The sequence below is a fragment of the Carassius carassius genome, chromosome 39 (genome assembly GCF_963082965.1).
Source record: "Carassius carassius chromosome 39, fCarCar2.1, whole genome shotgun sequence".
NCBI lineage: Eukaryota > Metazoa > Chordata > Actinopteri > Cypriniformes > Cyprinidae > Carassius > Carassius carassius.
The window spans coordinates 8,772,987-8,789,364 of record NC_081793.1 but is presented as its reverse complement, the minus strand read 5'-3'; the positions used below and the strand labels follow the sequence as shown (position 1 = coordinate 8,789,364).

At 40.8% G+C, this 16,378-nt stretch overlaps 1 protein-coding gene across 1 annotated transcript in view; it reads right to left on the bottom strand.

Annotated features, from left to right (window-relative positions):
* Positions 1–683: 683 nt before the first annotated feature.
* Positions 684–16,378, bottom strand: part of drosha (drosha ribonuclease III) — a 60,303-nt gene continuing 44,608 nt past the window's right edge. The window contains exons 25-32 of the mRNA XM_059530633.1: positions 15,552–15,709; positions 14,505–14,610; positions 14,143–14,284; positions 13,904–13,986; positions 11,513–11,616; positions 2,543–2,635; positions 1,178–1,224; positions 684–991 (exon numbers count right to left, since the gene is read on the bottom strand). Coding sequence (XP_059386616.1) covers positions 876–991; positions 1,178–1,224; positions 2,543–2,635; positions 11,513–11,616; positions 13,904–13,986; positions 14,143–14,284; positions 14,505–14,610; positions 15,552–15,709 — 849 coding nt within the window. The 3' untranslated portion in view covers positions 684–875. The remainder of the gene's footprint in view (positions 992–1,177; positions 1,225–2,542; positions 2,636–11,512; positions 11,617–13,903; positions 13,987–14,142; positions 14,285–14,504; positions 14,611–15,551; positions 15,710–16,378) is intronic.

The window sequence follows — 16,378 nt, the reverse complement described above, 5'->3', positions numbered from 1 at the left end:
TTTACGTTGTACTCCAAATAGATTGGGATGTCAAGTCACCTTTATTTCTATAACGCTTAATTTTTTTTTTTTATAATTTATTAGAAGACTCATGTCTATAATATTTTTTCCCCTTGCATGGTTAAGATGTACATACTCAGAAGATGACTTTGTATGGTCACTACTTCTAATAAATAATACAAATAATTTAAAAACATTCCTAAGTTTTAGACACTGGTAGTGTACTTTTTTTTTGTTTATTTTATTACAAATATTTACATTCTCTGACCAGGTTGAAAGTGTTTTTTTATTTTTCTAATATGGTAAATCTAAACTGATATTACAGTAAAATAGGCTACTGTTGTCACTGTTGAAAATGCACTTGCATTGCACTTAAAAGTAATTGAAATAAGTTGAATTAATGAACAATGATCAATGCAAGGCAAGCACATAACTTTGTAAAGTGATTTTAAATGGATCATTTATAAATAATGTTTTTGCCTTGTCTGGGGGTTTGTTAGACAAGTCAACTAGTCAAGTTATAAAATTTCCATTTAAATATCAATTAAATTAATTGTGGCACATATGCCTTGTATATAACAGCCATTTTTCACAATCAAATGTTGTTAGATAATGTCACTGTACAAAAGACTGTTTGACTAAATGATGTACTCTGTGGTTTGACCAAATGATGCACACAAACATTTTGATGGTTTGATTTATTTCACGCAAAGATTTTCTCTTTTTAAAACATACCAGCAGTATGAATTGGATTAACAAACATTTATACACATTTAAATACAAAACAGAACAAAAGATTCTTGCTTTCCTAAGCTTACTGTTGTACGACTCAACTTAATGTAGCATCCTATTGTTTCCCTTCACTTTCTGCTTTTCTACCCTTCATCACTATCTCTCTCCTGTCGCTCCTGCTCTCTTCTCATCTCCTTCAGTTCTTGTCGGTACTTTCTTTCAATGAAGCGTTTCTGATGAGCCATCTGAGGAAAGTTATCTGCAAAAAACAAGAGGCAAAGAACATGTATAACAGAAAACCAAGACTTTCATAACCTTTAGCATTATACTAGCTAATAAAAAAAAATTAAAAAACTCCACTGTGACACACACACCTTATTCCCATAACGTGTGAAAATATTCTACAACCATTTCCATTTGTGAAAAACGCAACAAAGTCACTCACATTTATCCAGCGCATCCATGGCTGCACCCATCTCAGCTTGCTGAATACTGTCAGGATAAAATTAACATTTTAACATGTTAAGCAACTCAAACAATGCATCTTTATCATTCTAATGAAATGATTAAATAAAGCACATATGACACAATGAACCTGCAGCACGGCTCTTGATCAACATCTCTCTCAATGGCCATGTTGAAAATTAAAATTCATGGATGGCCAAAAAATGTTCTATGTATTAACATAACTAAACACACAAGCTTAACATGTAAACAAAACACTCTTAAATGTTATTAATATTAATATAATTAAATAACTGAAAAACAGGTAAACATCCTACAAATACATTTGGGTTTAACGATAATCTTAAACTAGGTTTTTATACAGGTTTTCTATTTTTAGGATTTCACAATTTGCTGGTGTGATATTGCCTTTATACAATAGTTCACACAAGAACTGGCTTATAATGATTAACTTAAATTTCTGACAATATTTCCAAATACTTCATATTATTGCAGGTCTCTCGCAAAGGCAATAAAACAAAACATTTCAGGTAAGCAACATTGCATATGATACTGAACATATGCCTCTGTGCCGTCATCCATGCCAATAACAACTGTAATAAACAATTTAGATTTCATTATCTAAATTGAAATCTAAATTTCATTATCTAAATTTTCATTATCAAGGGAAGTCGTGGCCTAATGGTTAGAGAGTCGGACTCCCAATCGAAAGGTTGTGAGTTCGAGTCCCGGGCCGGCAGGAATTCTGGGTGGGGGGAGTGCATGTACAGTTCTCTCTCCACCTTCAATACCACGACTTAGGTGCCCTTGAGCAAGGCACCGAACCCCCAACTGCTCCCCGGGCGCCGCAGCATAAATGGCTGCCCACTGCTCCGGGTGTGTATTCACAGTGTGTGTGTGTGTGTGCATTTCGGATGGGTTAAATGCAGAGCACAAATTCTGAGTATGGGTCACCATACTTGGCTGAATGTCACTTCACTTCACTTATTCCCTTTGTTCCATTACTATTAGTAAACATAAGTGAGCTACTGATAATTATTATAAACATGTCATGAAATTTAACTAACATGACAGATCACTAACATATAAACAAAATCAAAACTCAATATGTAAATTCTCACTGAATGGAAGAAATTAGAAATTAGAAATAGGAAACAACCAAATGATAAAAATGTCAGGACAGAAATATAGATTAATGTTCAAGAGAGCTTTTAGCTGGCATAAAGCTAGACCTGGATAGCAAGTTCTGAGAGTGTGACATACAGAAGCTCTTTTTGACAGACATTTATAAAAGCAGATATGTAGCGATGTGACAATGAGTGTAAATATCTGGGTGTATTAGTACCTTGGTCCTTTTCCACAGCCAATTCGTTCACCTTTAAAATACACTGCCACTGTGTAGGTCCTGGCATGAGAGGGTCCAACTGTCTGAAGTGTTCTGTAAAACAAGATGAAGAGCATCACAGTTGAGATGAATGAAAACAAAAACGGGAGCACTTAAGTGGATCTGTGGCCACATTACTCATTACTCAGACCAGTGGCCTTGCATCAGTAAAAGCAAGTAAACATAGACAAGAAAGCATACATCCAAAGTTCTGTCACAAAAATCTAGATGGTGCTGGCCTATAAGTTCTGACTCATCCTGATATAATGACATCATTATTCATATGGAGCAGTTGACAGGTTTCTTTTCATATCAGCAGCCAATGAGTTTGCTGCTCAACATTCAAATACTTAGCTAGTGCTTGTTGTAGCAGTTGCAACGCACTTTAGAATCCCTCCACCTTAACCAGCTATACCTGTATAGATCTGCTATGGAGTGATTTCATGTATATTATATAGTAGGGGTGTAACGGTACGTGTATTTGTACCTGACCGTTTCGGTACAGGGCTTTCGGTACGGTGCACGTGTGTACCGAATGACCGAATCCAATATTTTGTGTGCGGAACATAGGTACATTTTCGTGTTTCCAAACGAACATATTAAGTGGCGGAAGTCTCCGCGTTCAGCGCAAATCCCGCCCTGCAGCTGATTCTAAGGCCGGTGACACACTGGCTGCGTGGCGTGATTGGGCGTTTCTGCTGTGTGTCAGTTGCGTGATGGCTGCTTCGCGTTTTCTGTGTCTTTACACACCAGAATCGTGCCTGACGCGGCGCTGGCGCGCTGCTGCTACTGTAGGTGACATAGAGGGAGACCGCCGACAGACCAGGATCTTGTTTTCACGACAACAATATCTATACTTCATGTTGAGCATAAATATAAAGCCTACTGATAAAGGACACCGTCAACAGTATTGACGGCAAAATAGACTATGTTTGACAGGTGCAATATGCCAGTGTGTCACCGGCCTAAGGTTTTCAAAAGCCATCACGCGAGTGTGAACATCGCTACAATTAGGAAAAAACGATTGTAACTCAAACGCAGCTCCCGTCTGCATTTAAACAGACCTTTTTAATTCTGCTCTTAATTCCGATCGGTCCAACGCTATAACGAAATCTGAGCAGGTCTAAAAACTGAAACTGTTGATGCTGCACTTTACACTTTGGAAAAGTTATATATATATTTTTAAATATGAGCAGGCCTACAAGCTGGGATTGGTAATGCTGCACTGTAATCATAGTTATTTATTTATATTTTTCATCATATTTTATTATATGATATTGGTTTGAGACTGAGTATTTTATCAAAATTCGCACCTACCCAGCCCGGGTAGCCTAGGCTACTGTATATTATGAGCACCACAAGATAACTCCTGATTTTTCTTTAACTTTAAATAATGCAGTTATCAAAGTACAAGTATGCTTACTTGTAAACACAACCTTAAACAGGCTTGCAGATTTAAATCCATTTAGAAATGATGAACAACCAGCCAGCCAACGATCTAACAGAAATTAACAGCTGCCTGTCAAACAAAAATGATAACAAACCGAATTAAATCCTTCACTGCCACACAGGCAAATGACAAATCGCTTAATAGCCGAACTAATTATTATTAAAGTGTCACTCACAGTCACAAGCCTAAATTCGCTTTAACACAGTCCATAAACCAAACGCTGTCCTCTCTGCCATCTTGCTGGGAGTTCGAAAAAAAAAAAAACACACACACACAGGGTCAGGCGCAGGGCACAGACGTATCACAGCCATTGACTTTACGATCACAGAGCTTCGGCTCCGCTGATACATCCGCAGGTGGCACAGTAGACCTAGGCCTACTGTCTGACAAAAAGCAGGCTGCAGTCGAGATTTTCCTTTCCTTAAAATAACGGATTACTTTTTTTTTTTTTTTTTTAAATAACGAAGTTACTGATTACTTACGCACGAAACTAACGCGTTAAGTTACACATTTCAGGAAAAAAGTAATTAGAGTACTCTAACGCATTACTTTGTAACGCGTTACCCACAACACTGTTCACTTGACAGAGTAAAAAAAAGTTACTTGTCCGGGGGTAATATATATATATATTTTTTTTCTTTGGCGCAAGTGTAATTTATTCTGAAGCAATAGTCTCATCAGTGCTTTATGATGTATTACTTTATTCAGCATATTTGTGATATTGGCCTTAGACTGATTGCTGTTAAACTTTTTAACTTTATGAAAGACAATATTTTCATAACCCGATTAAATGTATTTGTTCAATACATTATGTTAGAATAAGACTACACTATTTGGTTGTTACTATTCAAATGAAATCTTTCCACTGCAGAGGAAATACAGAAACTGCATCGAAAGTGCCATTTAGATGCATGAAGATAAGAGGTTAGTTAAATTAATTTACTCAAAATTGTAAATGCATAAATAATGTTGGATTAATTTTTTACTTTTTGACATACAAATATGAAATGTTGGAAAAATGCAGTGATACTTTTAAATATGAAGTTAAACCACCAGTAGGTGGTTGCAAGTCACTGTCTTAAGTGAATCACAGATTCAACAGATTCGTTCAAATGGCTGATTCATTCAATCAATGAAGCAAGTGACTGTCTCTATGAATGGCTCACTGACTCGTTCAAAAATGCTGAATAATTCCGTAATGAAAGACTCTTGTGTGCTGCTGGGAGATTTGTGACTGTTCTGCTGTGGCTTTGCATAGAACTATTTTCTTTAAGCCTGTCTCACAATACAGGATTTTTAGCCCGATTTAGCCCAGATTTCCCCCTCCCGAGAATCGGAGCAAACTTCTTGTCGAGCACCTCGATCTGTCCCGATGTTCTCCCAATTATCTGGTAATGTGAGGTGTTCACCGATCGAATCTCGCACCTCCCGATCTGCTCGCACACAAATCAGGGCAGCCCATTATATAGCTGGCAGACCGAGGTGCAAGAGACCGAAGGGACATGGTGCGTCCATGTCAGGACGAGTGACCATCCCGACCATCGAGTACCAAGGTCTGTCGGTGTTCCAACTTAATGTAGAGGGCCTTACCACCGCCAAAATGGAAGTCATCTACCATCTCGCTGACTCCCACAAAGTAGCAGCCGTCCTCCTCCAGGAGACACACCGTGACAGTGATAACATCCTCAAACTGCCCGGTTTCCAGCTTGCTGGGTCTACCCACAGCAAACAGCATGGACTTGCAACCTTTGTAAGGAACAACCTTAGTTGGACAGCCACTGGCCAATCTCCACCAGGCTCGAGTATCGAAAGGCTGTCCACTAAGGTGCAGACCACAACGGTTGTCAATGTCTACAAGCCCCCACCATCAATGCTGACCATGACATCACTTCCACCGGCACCTGCACCCGCCATCTATGCAGGGGACTTTAACTGCCAACACATAGACTGGGGTTACAGTCATACTACACCAAATGGAGAGACATTAAGCCAATGGGCCTCCAGTGCCAATGCGTTGCTACTGTTCGACCCCAAAGAACCTCCAAGCTTCTTTTCAGCACGCTGGAACACCCACACCAACCCGGACTTGGCTTTCGTTGTGTGGCAAACGGCTCAAAAGCCAGAGAGATGTGTCCTGGATAGGTTCCCCCGCTCACACCACCGACCGTCCATCATAAAGGTCCCATCCCTGGTGCAGCCAGTTGCAGGGAAACCCGTCAGGAGATGGAACTTTCGTAAGGCAAATTGGCAGTCATTCACTGAGGAGACAGAAAAGACATCATCCTGTCTCCCAGACCCAGACAACGCCGACGTGGACGCTGGGTATGCAGCCTACTGCAGAGTACTCCTTGGGGCAGGAAGGAAAACCATCCCCCGTGGCTTTAACACAAACTACATCCCGGGCTGGGATGGAGAGTGCAGCCACCTCCTGCATGTCCACCAGCAGGCAAGCTCCAGGGAGGAAGTGGAAGAATCTGCAACGGTACTTCTGCAGAAGCTAGATGCCACCCGAAGGTCAAGGTGGACAGAAGTAGTTCAGTCAATTGACTTCACCCATTCCAGCCGTAAAGCGTGGCGGACAATAAACCAGCTGACAGGTAGAAAGAACACCATCGACCTCCCGGTGCCCAATAACAGCAAATGCCATCGCATCCCAGCTCCTTAAGAACAGCTGTTTCCCTGATGCTAATAAGAACTTTGCCCGCACAACATCACACCAGGTGACTTCCCTGTGTAGAGCAGCTAGTCTGGACGCCAACTTGTCAGGGGAATTTACAACAGCTGAACTCCAGACTGCCTTGAGTAAGACCAAACAAGGGAAAGCACCAGGACATGATTACATCCACCCGGAGTTTGTGACTCACCAGAGTGTAAGAACATCTGTATGGCTCTGCTCATTCTACTCGACATGCCTTCGGAGGTCCAAGCTCCCGAAGATATGGTGCCGCGCTGCTGTCATAACCCTTCCAAAACCAAACAAGCCTGCTGAAGACCCCAAATCCTACCGACCCATCTCACTGCTCTGCGTCCCATTCAAAACCCTGGAGAGGCTGATCTATAATCGTATCGAGCCAATAGTGGACCCGCAACTCCCACGGGAACAAGCTGGCTTCCGGCGCGGTCGGTCAACGGTTGACCAGGTGACACTGCTCACCCAAGACATTGAGGACAGCTTTCAGGATAAACAGAAGGCTGGAGTAGTGTTGCTTGATCTCACAGCCACTTACGATACCGTCTGGCACCGCGGACTCCATCTAAAGCTACCAAAGATCATTCCCGACCGGCACATGGTGAAGTTCATCATTGAGATGGTGACGAACCGCAGCTTCACCTTAAAGACCAGCGACGGTCAATGCAGCAGGCTTAGAAGGCTGAGGAATGGTGTTCCGCAGGGTTCTGCCCTCGCACCGATGTTATTCAATATCTACATCCACGACTTACTGGAAACAACATCCCGGAAATATGGTTACGCTGACGACCTGGCCATTATGACGAGACGACAAACATGGGAGCAGATGCAGGCCAGCCTAAACCAGGACATGGACACCTTGGCAGCCTACCTGCGTGAGTGGCGTTTACAGCTCAGCATCGGCAAGACAGTTGCAGCAGCTTACCACCTGAACAACAGTGAGGCCAGACGGGAACTGGACATATTCGTTAATAACAAGTGCCTTGAGTTCCAGCAAGCCCCACGGTACCTTGGCGTACGCCTGGATAGATCTCTAACATTCAAACAACACCTTGAAGAAGTGACGGCCAAAGTGTCATCAAGGGTCGCAATAACTCGACGTCTCGCTGGTACTAGCTGGGGTGCAACTGCCAAGGTGCTTCGAATATCAACAGTAGCTCTCGTCTTCTCCACAGCTGAATACTGTGCCCCAGCCTGGTGCAGAATCCCACACGCCAGGAAAGTCGACATTGCCATAAACACTATAACTGGCTGCCTGAAATCTACCCCTGTCTACCATCTGCCAACATTAGCGGGAATTGCCCCGGCCGGCCTCCGACGAGAGGCTGCTACCCTCGCTCTTGCAAGGAAAGCCCAAAGAAACAACTGGCATATCCTGCACAATACCACCACAATAGCACTGCCTCCTCATAGACTGAAGTCCAGCCACCCGTACAACAAGGCGGCACACACCATCCCTGAGGACCTGTCTACAGAGGCATGGCTCGCGGCAGCCTGGAAGCAGGAGTGGGAGTCAGCAGGGCCCTCACGAATCCACCGTTACATCTATGACCCTGGAGGCGCTCTTGAAGGAGAGGATCTGCCACGCCGGCAATGGACTCTGCTAAACCGCCTGCGAACTGGGGTTGGACGTTACAAAGCATCGATGAGGAAGTGGGGCCTGGAGGACAGAGCAGTGTGTGAGTGTGGGGAGCCAGAGCAGACCGCTGAGCACATAATCACCACCTGTCCACTGTGTAAACCACCGTCGGAGGCCGGCCTCTTCGACGTGGGACCTGAGATGAGAACGTGGCTGAGTTCTACTGAGCTGGACATTTGATGACGACACACGAAAGAAGAAGATGTGTCGAAAATGCATCACAACTGTAAGGAGAAAGAGAAGAGCTGGAGTGAAATTGCCTCAGTTTTGAATGCAATACAAAGCTAGCACGCAAAAAAAAAATCTCTCTGGCATGATAATCTTAATGATATCTTGCAGTGTGTGCATGTTTAATATTTGAGGGAAGATAATCAGCAAAGATTCTCCTCATGTGTGTGTTGCAAGCAGATTTCAAAATCGGATAGGATCTTAAAACTCCTGTAGTGTGAGCCAAATCTCACCAAAGTTTTGGTGCTGCCCTAGTTACTGTTGGTTATTAAAATTTAATTAGGTTACTTGTCCGGTTGGGCAAGTAAATTCTCTTTCACTTGCCCCTTTACAATATCCACTTGTCCCGGACAAGCGTTAATGTTGAGCCCTGCATATACTGTATACAGTGCCCTCCATTAGATTGCCCAAATCAATCTCCAGATTTAAATCCGAATGAACATTAATTTCACCAGTTGAAGGGGAGACTAAAGACAGAAACTCAACAGTTGGAAAAGGCGGCATTAAAGGCTGGAGAAAAGCATTTCAAAGTATAAGACCAAGAGTCTGGTGATGTCTATGGGTTGCAGACTCACTGCTCTGATTGCATGCAAAGGATCTGCGACTTTTCCAATACTTATGCTCACATCAAATAGTGGTATGAACTCTAGTCAAGTGCTGTCTTTTTTTATTTGGTAAAACACGTATGTGTCAAAAGACCTAATAATAAAATGTGAAAAATCACATATTCATTTTTTAATCATATTAGCAAATGTCTTGACTCCACAGCAGATAAAGCTATTTTGTCTTTACTGTTCCAATACTTATGGAGGGCACTGTGTGTGTATATATAAATGTGTGTGTGTGTGTGCTCTTGTTTTTATGACATATCAGGAAACAACTCTGTATAATGACATGGGTATGACACAGGTATTACAAGGAGAGGGTGACTTATGAGGACATAACCCATGTCCCCATATTTCAAAATTCCTTTAAATCATACAGAATGAGTTTTTTTGAGAAAGTAAAAATGCACAAAGTTTCCTGTGAGGGTTAGGGTTAGGTGTAGGGCCATAGAATATAGAGTTTTTATAGTGTAAAAACCATTACACCTATGGGATGTCCCCACTTTTCACAAAAACAAACGTGTGTGTGTGTGTGTATATATATAAAAAAAAAATATCGCCGTTAATCTATTCTCAAAGTTGGGTTTGGAGCTGGGTCTATACTATGCGAGCTATGATGACTTTCACCTTGACATTTTAGCGTGGATGTATGGCGTTATTTCCCTGTCAAATGTCGAGAGCGCATTATTGTAGCGCGAAAGTACATTAATATAATGCACGAGCATGAATCTCTCTCACTTAAAACACGTTCATACACGCTTACTTTAAGCAAAGAGGAGAGATTCGCTATTGCATTGAACACGTTTTAAGTGCAGACACTTAGTGAGCGAGCCCAGAGAAAATTCTTATAAGAGCAACGTGTATCTGAGAGCGCGCGCCCAGTTCCCGCACTCGAGGAGAGAGATTCACGCTCGGGCACATTATATTCAGCGCGAGCAGAGAGATTCGCGCTTGTGCATTATATTAATGTACTTTCACGCTACAATAATGCGCTCACGTCATTTGACAGGGATCTGCAGTGCGTTTGCAGTCCGTGTGCGTTTCGTATGTGGTGCAGAAGCAGCACGGACTCATACTGATTTTGCTTTCACACAGGACACGTTTGCAGTCCACTCGGTAGGGTGAACGATCGCTGCACTGCTGCAGACGCACTGCTCCTGGAACGCACTGACGGACCGCAACCGTGTGAACGCTGGAATGTTTACATGGGTGTGTAAAAAAAATACGCAACGCAAACGCACTGCAGACGGTATGTGTGAAACAGGCGTAAGGTTGTTTGCACCTTGTGCAATGTGGAATTAGTTTACAGCTTTCTCAAGCAGTTTGTGATGCATTTTGGAAACAGGAGATGAGCCCCTGATCTAATGCACCACCTGTCTTGAGAAACCCGTTCTCAAAGACTTCACGTTACCTTTAGTCATTATTTTATTTGGGTAGCACACATATTGTGAATGCCTTCGGCAGAATTCAAATGAGCCATTTTAATCTAGATTAATTCCAAGATTACAGTAAAATTAATCTAGATTAAAAACATTAATCTATGCCCACCACTAAAAAAAAATATATATATATATATATATATATATATATATTTGTGTGTGTGTGTGTGTGTGTATGTATGTGTGTGTGTGTATGTGTATATATATATATATATATATATATATATATATATATATATATATACTTACACACACACACACACACACACACACATACATATCTATACATACCTTGTGTGAGACATTTGTGCGGCTGTTATTGTCGGTCTTATAAATAATCTGAATTTGCATTCTGTGTGAATGGCTTGGTTTCAGTTTTACCCTAATCAAGATCTTCTATGCATTGAGCTACAATATTTCTCTAATATTTTGAATAAACAATACAGCAACTGCGCATCTCATGGGATAGACTAACAAAACATTAAAATGCAAAAGCGTCACTTACATCATCATCGCATCTTGTGCGCCACTCCGACACACACCTAACATTTGATTTTACTATTTTTGCATTCAAATGCAAATGTTTTGATTCGACTAATATTAATTTTTTATTCACAATCATTATCACCACTGGCAGGCACAGCACTCAATTCAGCATGAGTTGGTGTTTGAGTGTGCTGTCTGCATCACTCATAGCAGCACATGCCTATATCGAAAATATTTTCTATCATTATCGAAGAGGGTGTAAAATATCGATAACCGTTTTATCAGCCAGGCCTAATATATACATTTCGCAAGGCAAATATATTTAAACCGATAACTGAAGGAGGAAATAGGCGAAAAGGTCAATCTAAGGACATTAATGGACAGAAGGTTCTTACTTGTATAGAGGAATATCTGGCTCTTTGCCCTCCGTCCGCAGGGTTAGACAACATTGCTGCAGCTGTGATTTTGGATCATTCCAGTCCTGGTTCAAGATAAACTCCTGAAACAATAATTGAATTAATCAAACAGCAGTACATTGAAAAGTTCATTTTTTTGATATACAAAAACAAACCGCTAACAAAATTTAGTTTTAGGAAAAACATATCAGTTTTGGTTTCTTCCATGCCAGTGGATGTATACAGTCGTGGCCAAAAGTTTTGAGAATTACATAAATATTAGTTTTCAAAAAGTTTGCTGCTAAACTGCTTTTAGATCTTTGTTTCAGTTGTTTCTGTGATGTACTGAAATATAATTACAAGCACTTCATACGTTTCAAAGGCTTTTATCGACAATTACATGACATTTATGCAAAGAGTCAGTATTTGCAGTGTTGGCCCTTCTTTTTCAGGACCTCTGCAATTCGACTGGGCATGCTCTTAATCAACTTCTGGGCCAAATCCTGACTGATAGCAACCCATTCTTTCATAATCACTTCTTGGAGTTTGTCAGAATTAGTGGGTTTTTGTTTGTCCACCCGCCTCTTGAGGATTGACCACAAGTTCTCAATGGGATTAAGATCTGGGGAGTTTCCAGGCCATGGACCCAAAATTTCAACATTCTGTTCCCCGAGCCACTTAGTTATCACTTTTGCCTTATGGCACGGTGCTCCATCGTGCTGGAAAATGCATTGTTCTTCACCAAACTGTTGTTGGATTGTTGGAAGAAGTTGCTGTTGGAGTGTGTTTTGGTACCATTCTTTATTCATGGCTTTGTTTTTGGGCAGAATTGTGAGTGAGCCCACTCCCTTGGATGAAAAGCAACCGCACACATGAATGGTGTCAGGATGCTTTACTGTTGGCATGACACAGGACTGATGGTAGCGCTCACCTTTTCTTCTCCGGACAAGCATTGGAGAATATGGAGGTCATTGGAGAATATGACTTTGCCCCAGTCCTCAGCAGTCCATTCACTATACTTTCTGCAGAAGATCAATCTGTCCCTGATGTTTTTTTTGGAGAGAAGCGGCTTCTTTGCTGCCCTTCTTGACACCAGGCCATCTTCCAAAAGTCTTCGCCTCACTGTGCGTGCAGATGCGCTCACACCTGCCTGCTGCCATTCCTGAGCAAGCTCTGCACTGGTGGCCCTCCGATCCTGCAGCTGAATCCTCTTTAGGAGACGATCCTGGCGCTTGCTGGACTTTCTTGGACGCCCTGAAGCCTTCTTTACAAGAATTGAACCTCTTTCCTTGAAGTTCTTGATGATCCTATAAATTGTTGATTTAGGTGCAATCTTAGTAGCCACAATATCCTTGCCTGTGAAGCCATTTTTATGCAACGTAATGATGGCTGCACGCGTTTCTTTGCAGGTCACCATGGTTAACAATGGAAGAACAATGATTTCAAGCATCATCCTCCTTTTAACATGTCAAGTCTGCCATTCTAACCCAATCAGCCTGACATAATGATCTCCAGCCTTGTGCTCGTCAACATTCTCACCTGAGTTAACAAGACGATTACTGAAATGATCTCAGCAGGTCCTTTAATGACAGCAATGAAATGCAGTGGAAAGGTTTTTTTGGGATTAAGTTAATTTTCATGCCAAAGAAGGACTATGCAATTCATCTGATCACTCTTCATAACATTCTGGAGTATATGCAAATTGCTATTATAAAAACTTAAGCAGCAACTTTTCCAATTTCCAATATTTATGTATTTCTCAAAACTTTTGGCCACAACTGTAATTCCAAAACTTTTGGCCACGACTGTAGACTAAAACCAGACATGGAAAACATAACTTTTACATGATGATTTTCTTTAGATCAATCCCAGTGTTTACAAACTTTTCAATGCTTACACAATAAGTGGCGACAGATTCACTGGGAATCCTGTTCTAGCATTTTTTTTTTCACCAGCCGTGCTGAATCAAGAGTGATTTTATATCATTTAATGCACTTTTATCATGTTGAGGGTGTCTAAATCAGTCTATTCTCAGTTTGATGAATACTGAGAATTTTCAGAGAGAGAAAAAAAAGAGCTTTTCCTTTTTGACAAGAACTGGCTGCTATATTACCATATTATTTTATTAAATGAGCATTCACGGCACAAGATGCTGTAATAACATGATATCTTATGCAAATGTACACACACAGAAGACTAAAAACAGCCCTGTCAGAATTCAAGACCATGATGACCTTTTTAAATGTCACCTTATTCTTTTCAATTAATGCTATTTTTCCACTAGGTGCCTCTGACATTGGGCCATTTCATAATTCTTGCTTATAATGATAGAAGTGCTGGCATATAAACATGGGTTTCGAAAAAAATAAAATAAAATAAAATTTGCCATACCTTGAGTCGTGGGAAAAAGCAAACATTCATAAATGTGTGCACAAACTCCAGGTCTTTATCTATGTAAAGAGCTGCAATGAATGCTGGGGAGAAAAAAAAGACAGAACATTTTGTAGCAATTCAGACAATAAAGACCAAAGTATACTTCAGCCGTCAGCATTCTGTTAAGGTCTGTTCACTGTTCTCGCAATCAAATCAGAAGTCCTTTGCAATAATCTGCAGTGTCATGTCACACTTACACTCCAGCAGATCAGCTAAAGTCTTGGTCCGCAAGGCAACAGGACGTTTGGTCTTGTCGTTAGTGATCGCATATTCCTGCATGCCCAATTCCTCTGCAACCTTTGCTTGAGTCCGGTTATTCACCAAGGAGCTGCGCAGTAGCTAAAAAAAAATTAAAAAAAAAAACACAAATTACCTTCATACTTCCGGGTTTTATATGGGCTGACCAACCAGAAGAGAGGGGCACAGAGACTGAAATGGCTAGATTTTTTGTACTACAGAGCAGGGGTAAGCAGGGAGTTTACTGTAGTGGTCACACTATGCATCATAGTAAGTTAAAGAAAAGACAATGAAATGGAGAACAGATGAGGGATATACTCACTGTCAAATGTCCTTCATGATGGTCTGGGAAGTGGATGAACAGATATTCTGTTGCCACCAGCTGCATGATAGAATCTCCCAGGAACTCCATCCTCTGGTTGTGGCCTCTGCAGACAGATACAGTGGCTGCATGAAGCTCCAGTCGATAGTTAACTAATGCTAAGATTGCTGTTGCATAGTTCCTGGCTGTGGAAAAACAGCCTGTCTCTGTGGGGCCTAATCACAATGTGGGTTCACCATTTGAGGGAGCACAGACAATGTTTTTAAAACGTGCCGATTACGTCGGACCCGCCAGCAAACAAGTGAATGACCGTTTAATTTTATGTGCTGCATAAGTTACCGTATTTTTCGGACTATAAGTCGCATCAGTCCAAAAATACGTCATGATGAGGAAAAAAGCATATATAAGTCGCACTGGACTATAAGTCGCATTTATTTAAAACCAAGAACCATGAGAATACATTACCGTCTACAGCCGCGAGAGGGCGCTCAATGTTTATTAGGGGTAGACTACAGGAGCACTGAGCAGCATAGAGCGCCCTCTCACGGCTGTAGACGGTAATGTTTTCTCTTGGTTCATTTCTCTCGGTTCATGTCAAATTAATTTTGATAAATAAGTCGCACCTGACTAAGTCGCAGGACCAGCCAAATTATGAAAAAAGTGCGACTTATAGTCCGGAAAATACAGTATCTGGGCCACGACAACCTGCTGGATCCAGATTTATAAACTCTTCAGGGCCCATATGTATAAAGCTCAAAGTAAGACTGTAGTCTCAAGAATTACATACTTTTTCTCTTATTCCTAAACTTAAGAATAACTTCATAAAGGTTAAAAGTGCTAAGGCTCATCTTTCTTTTCCTCTCAAGCATGATCTCCATGTTCACTTATGTCATATTATATGAGCCGAAACAGCCTGACATATCAAATATAAAACTCAAAAGACACATATGTAAATGGTTTGGATTTTTTTTTTTTTTACATTTTTGTAATATTTTGTCTAAAGGTTCAATAAACTGTTCTATAAAAAAAAGGCACTAGAGCACTTACAGGGTGAGGTGGTTGAAGCCCACTGTTCGCAGAGTGAAGGCCCGTGCGAGGAGACGTACGTGAGTGAACAGCACTCCGATGGCATCCTCAAAATTTGTGAGTTTCTGCAGAACTGGAGATGACTCGATCAACTGCCTGTCTGTCAGTGTCTCCTGTACCTAAACATACAGCAGACATTAAAATGTGTGCTTATTAAACCCAAGTATTATATTACTACAACGATCCTTACAGATGGCTCCTTTAATTAAAAAAATAAATAAATAAAAATAAAAGCTGAAATATTTGTAGTTTATAATAAAACTTTAAAAAAATTGTTCACCCAAAACCTGTCATAATTTATTCACCCTCATTTTGTTCCAAACCCGTAAGACTTTTATTAATCATCCTTACACAAATGAAAACATAGTAATACTCTCTCATTATTTTTGCCCATCCATTGAAAGTCTGTTGATCAATCTGGGCAATATATAATTTTCAAGCTTTAAAAAGTTCACAAAAACAAAGTATTTTTATTTAATTCAAGTCTTCTCAAGAGACACGATCACTTTACATGCTGAATAGACAATTTAGGCTATTATTCACATATAAACATAGAACAAAAAAATTTAAGAACTTGACACAAATTTTGTACAGTATGTGCTACAGAATGCATTAAAATCTATGAAATTTCTCTTTTCTTTTTGAACTGTGAACATTTTCGCCGTGTGAATTTTCAATGGATTAACAAATATGATGAGAGAATATAAAAAATATCTTAATTTGTGTTTTCTGAAGATGAATGACAGTTTTAAGGGTGTGGAACAACATTAAGATGAGTAAATGACAGA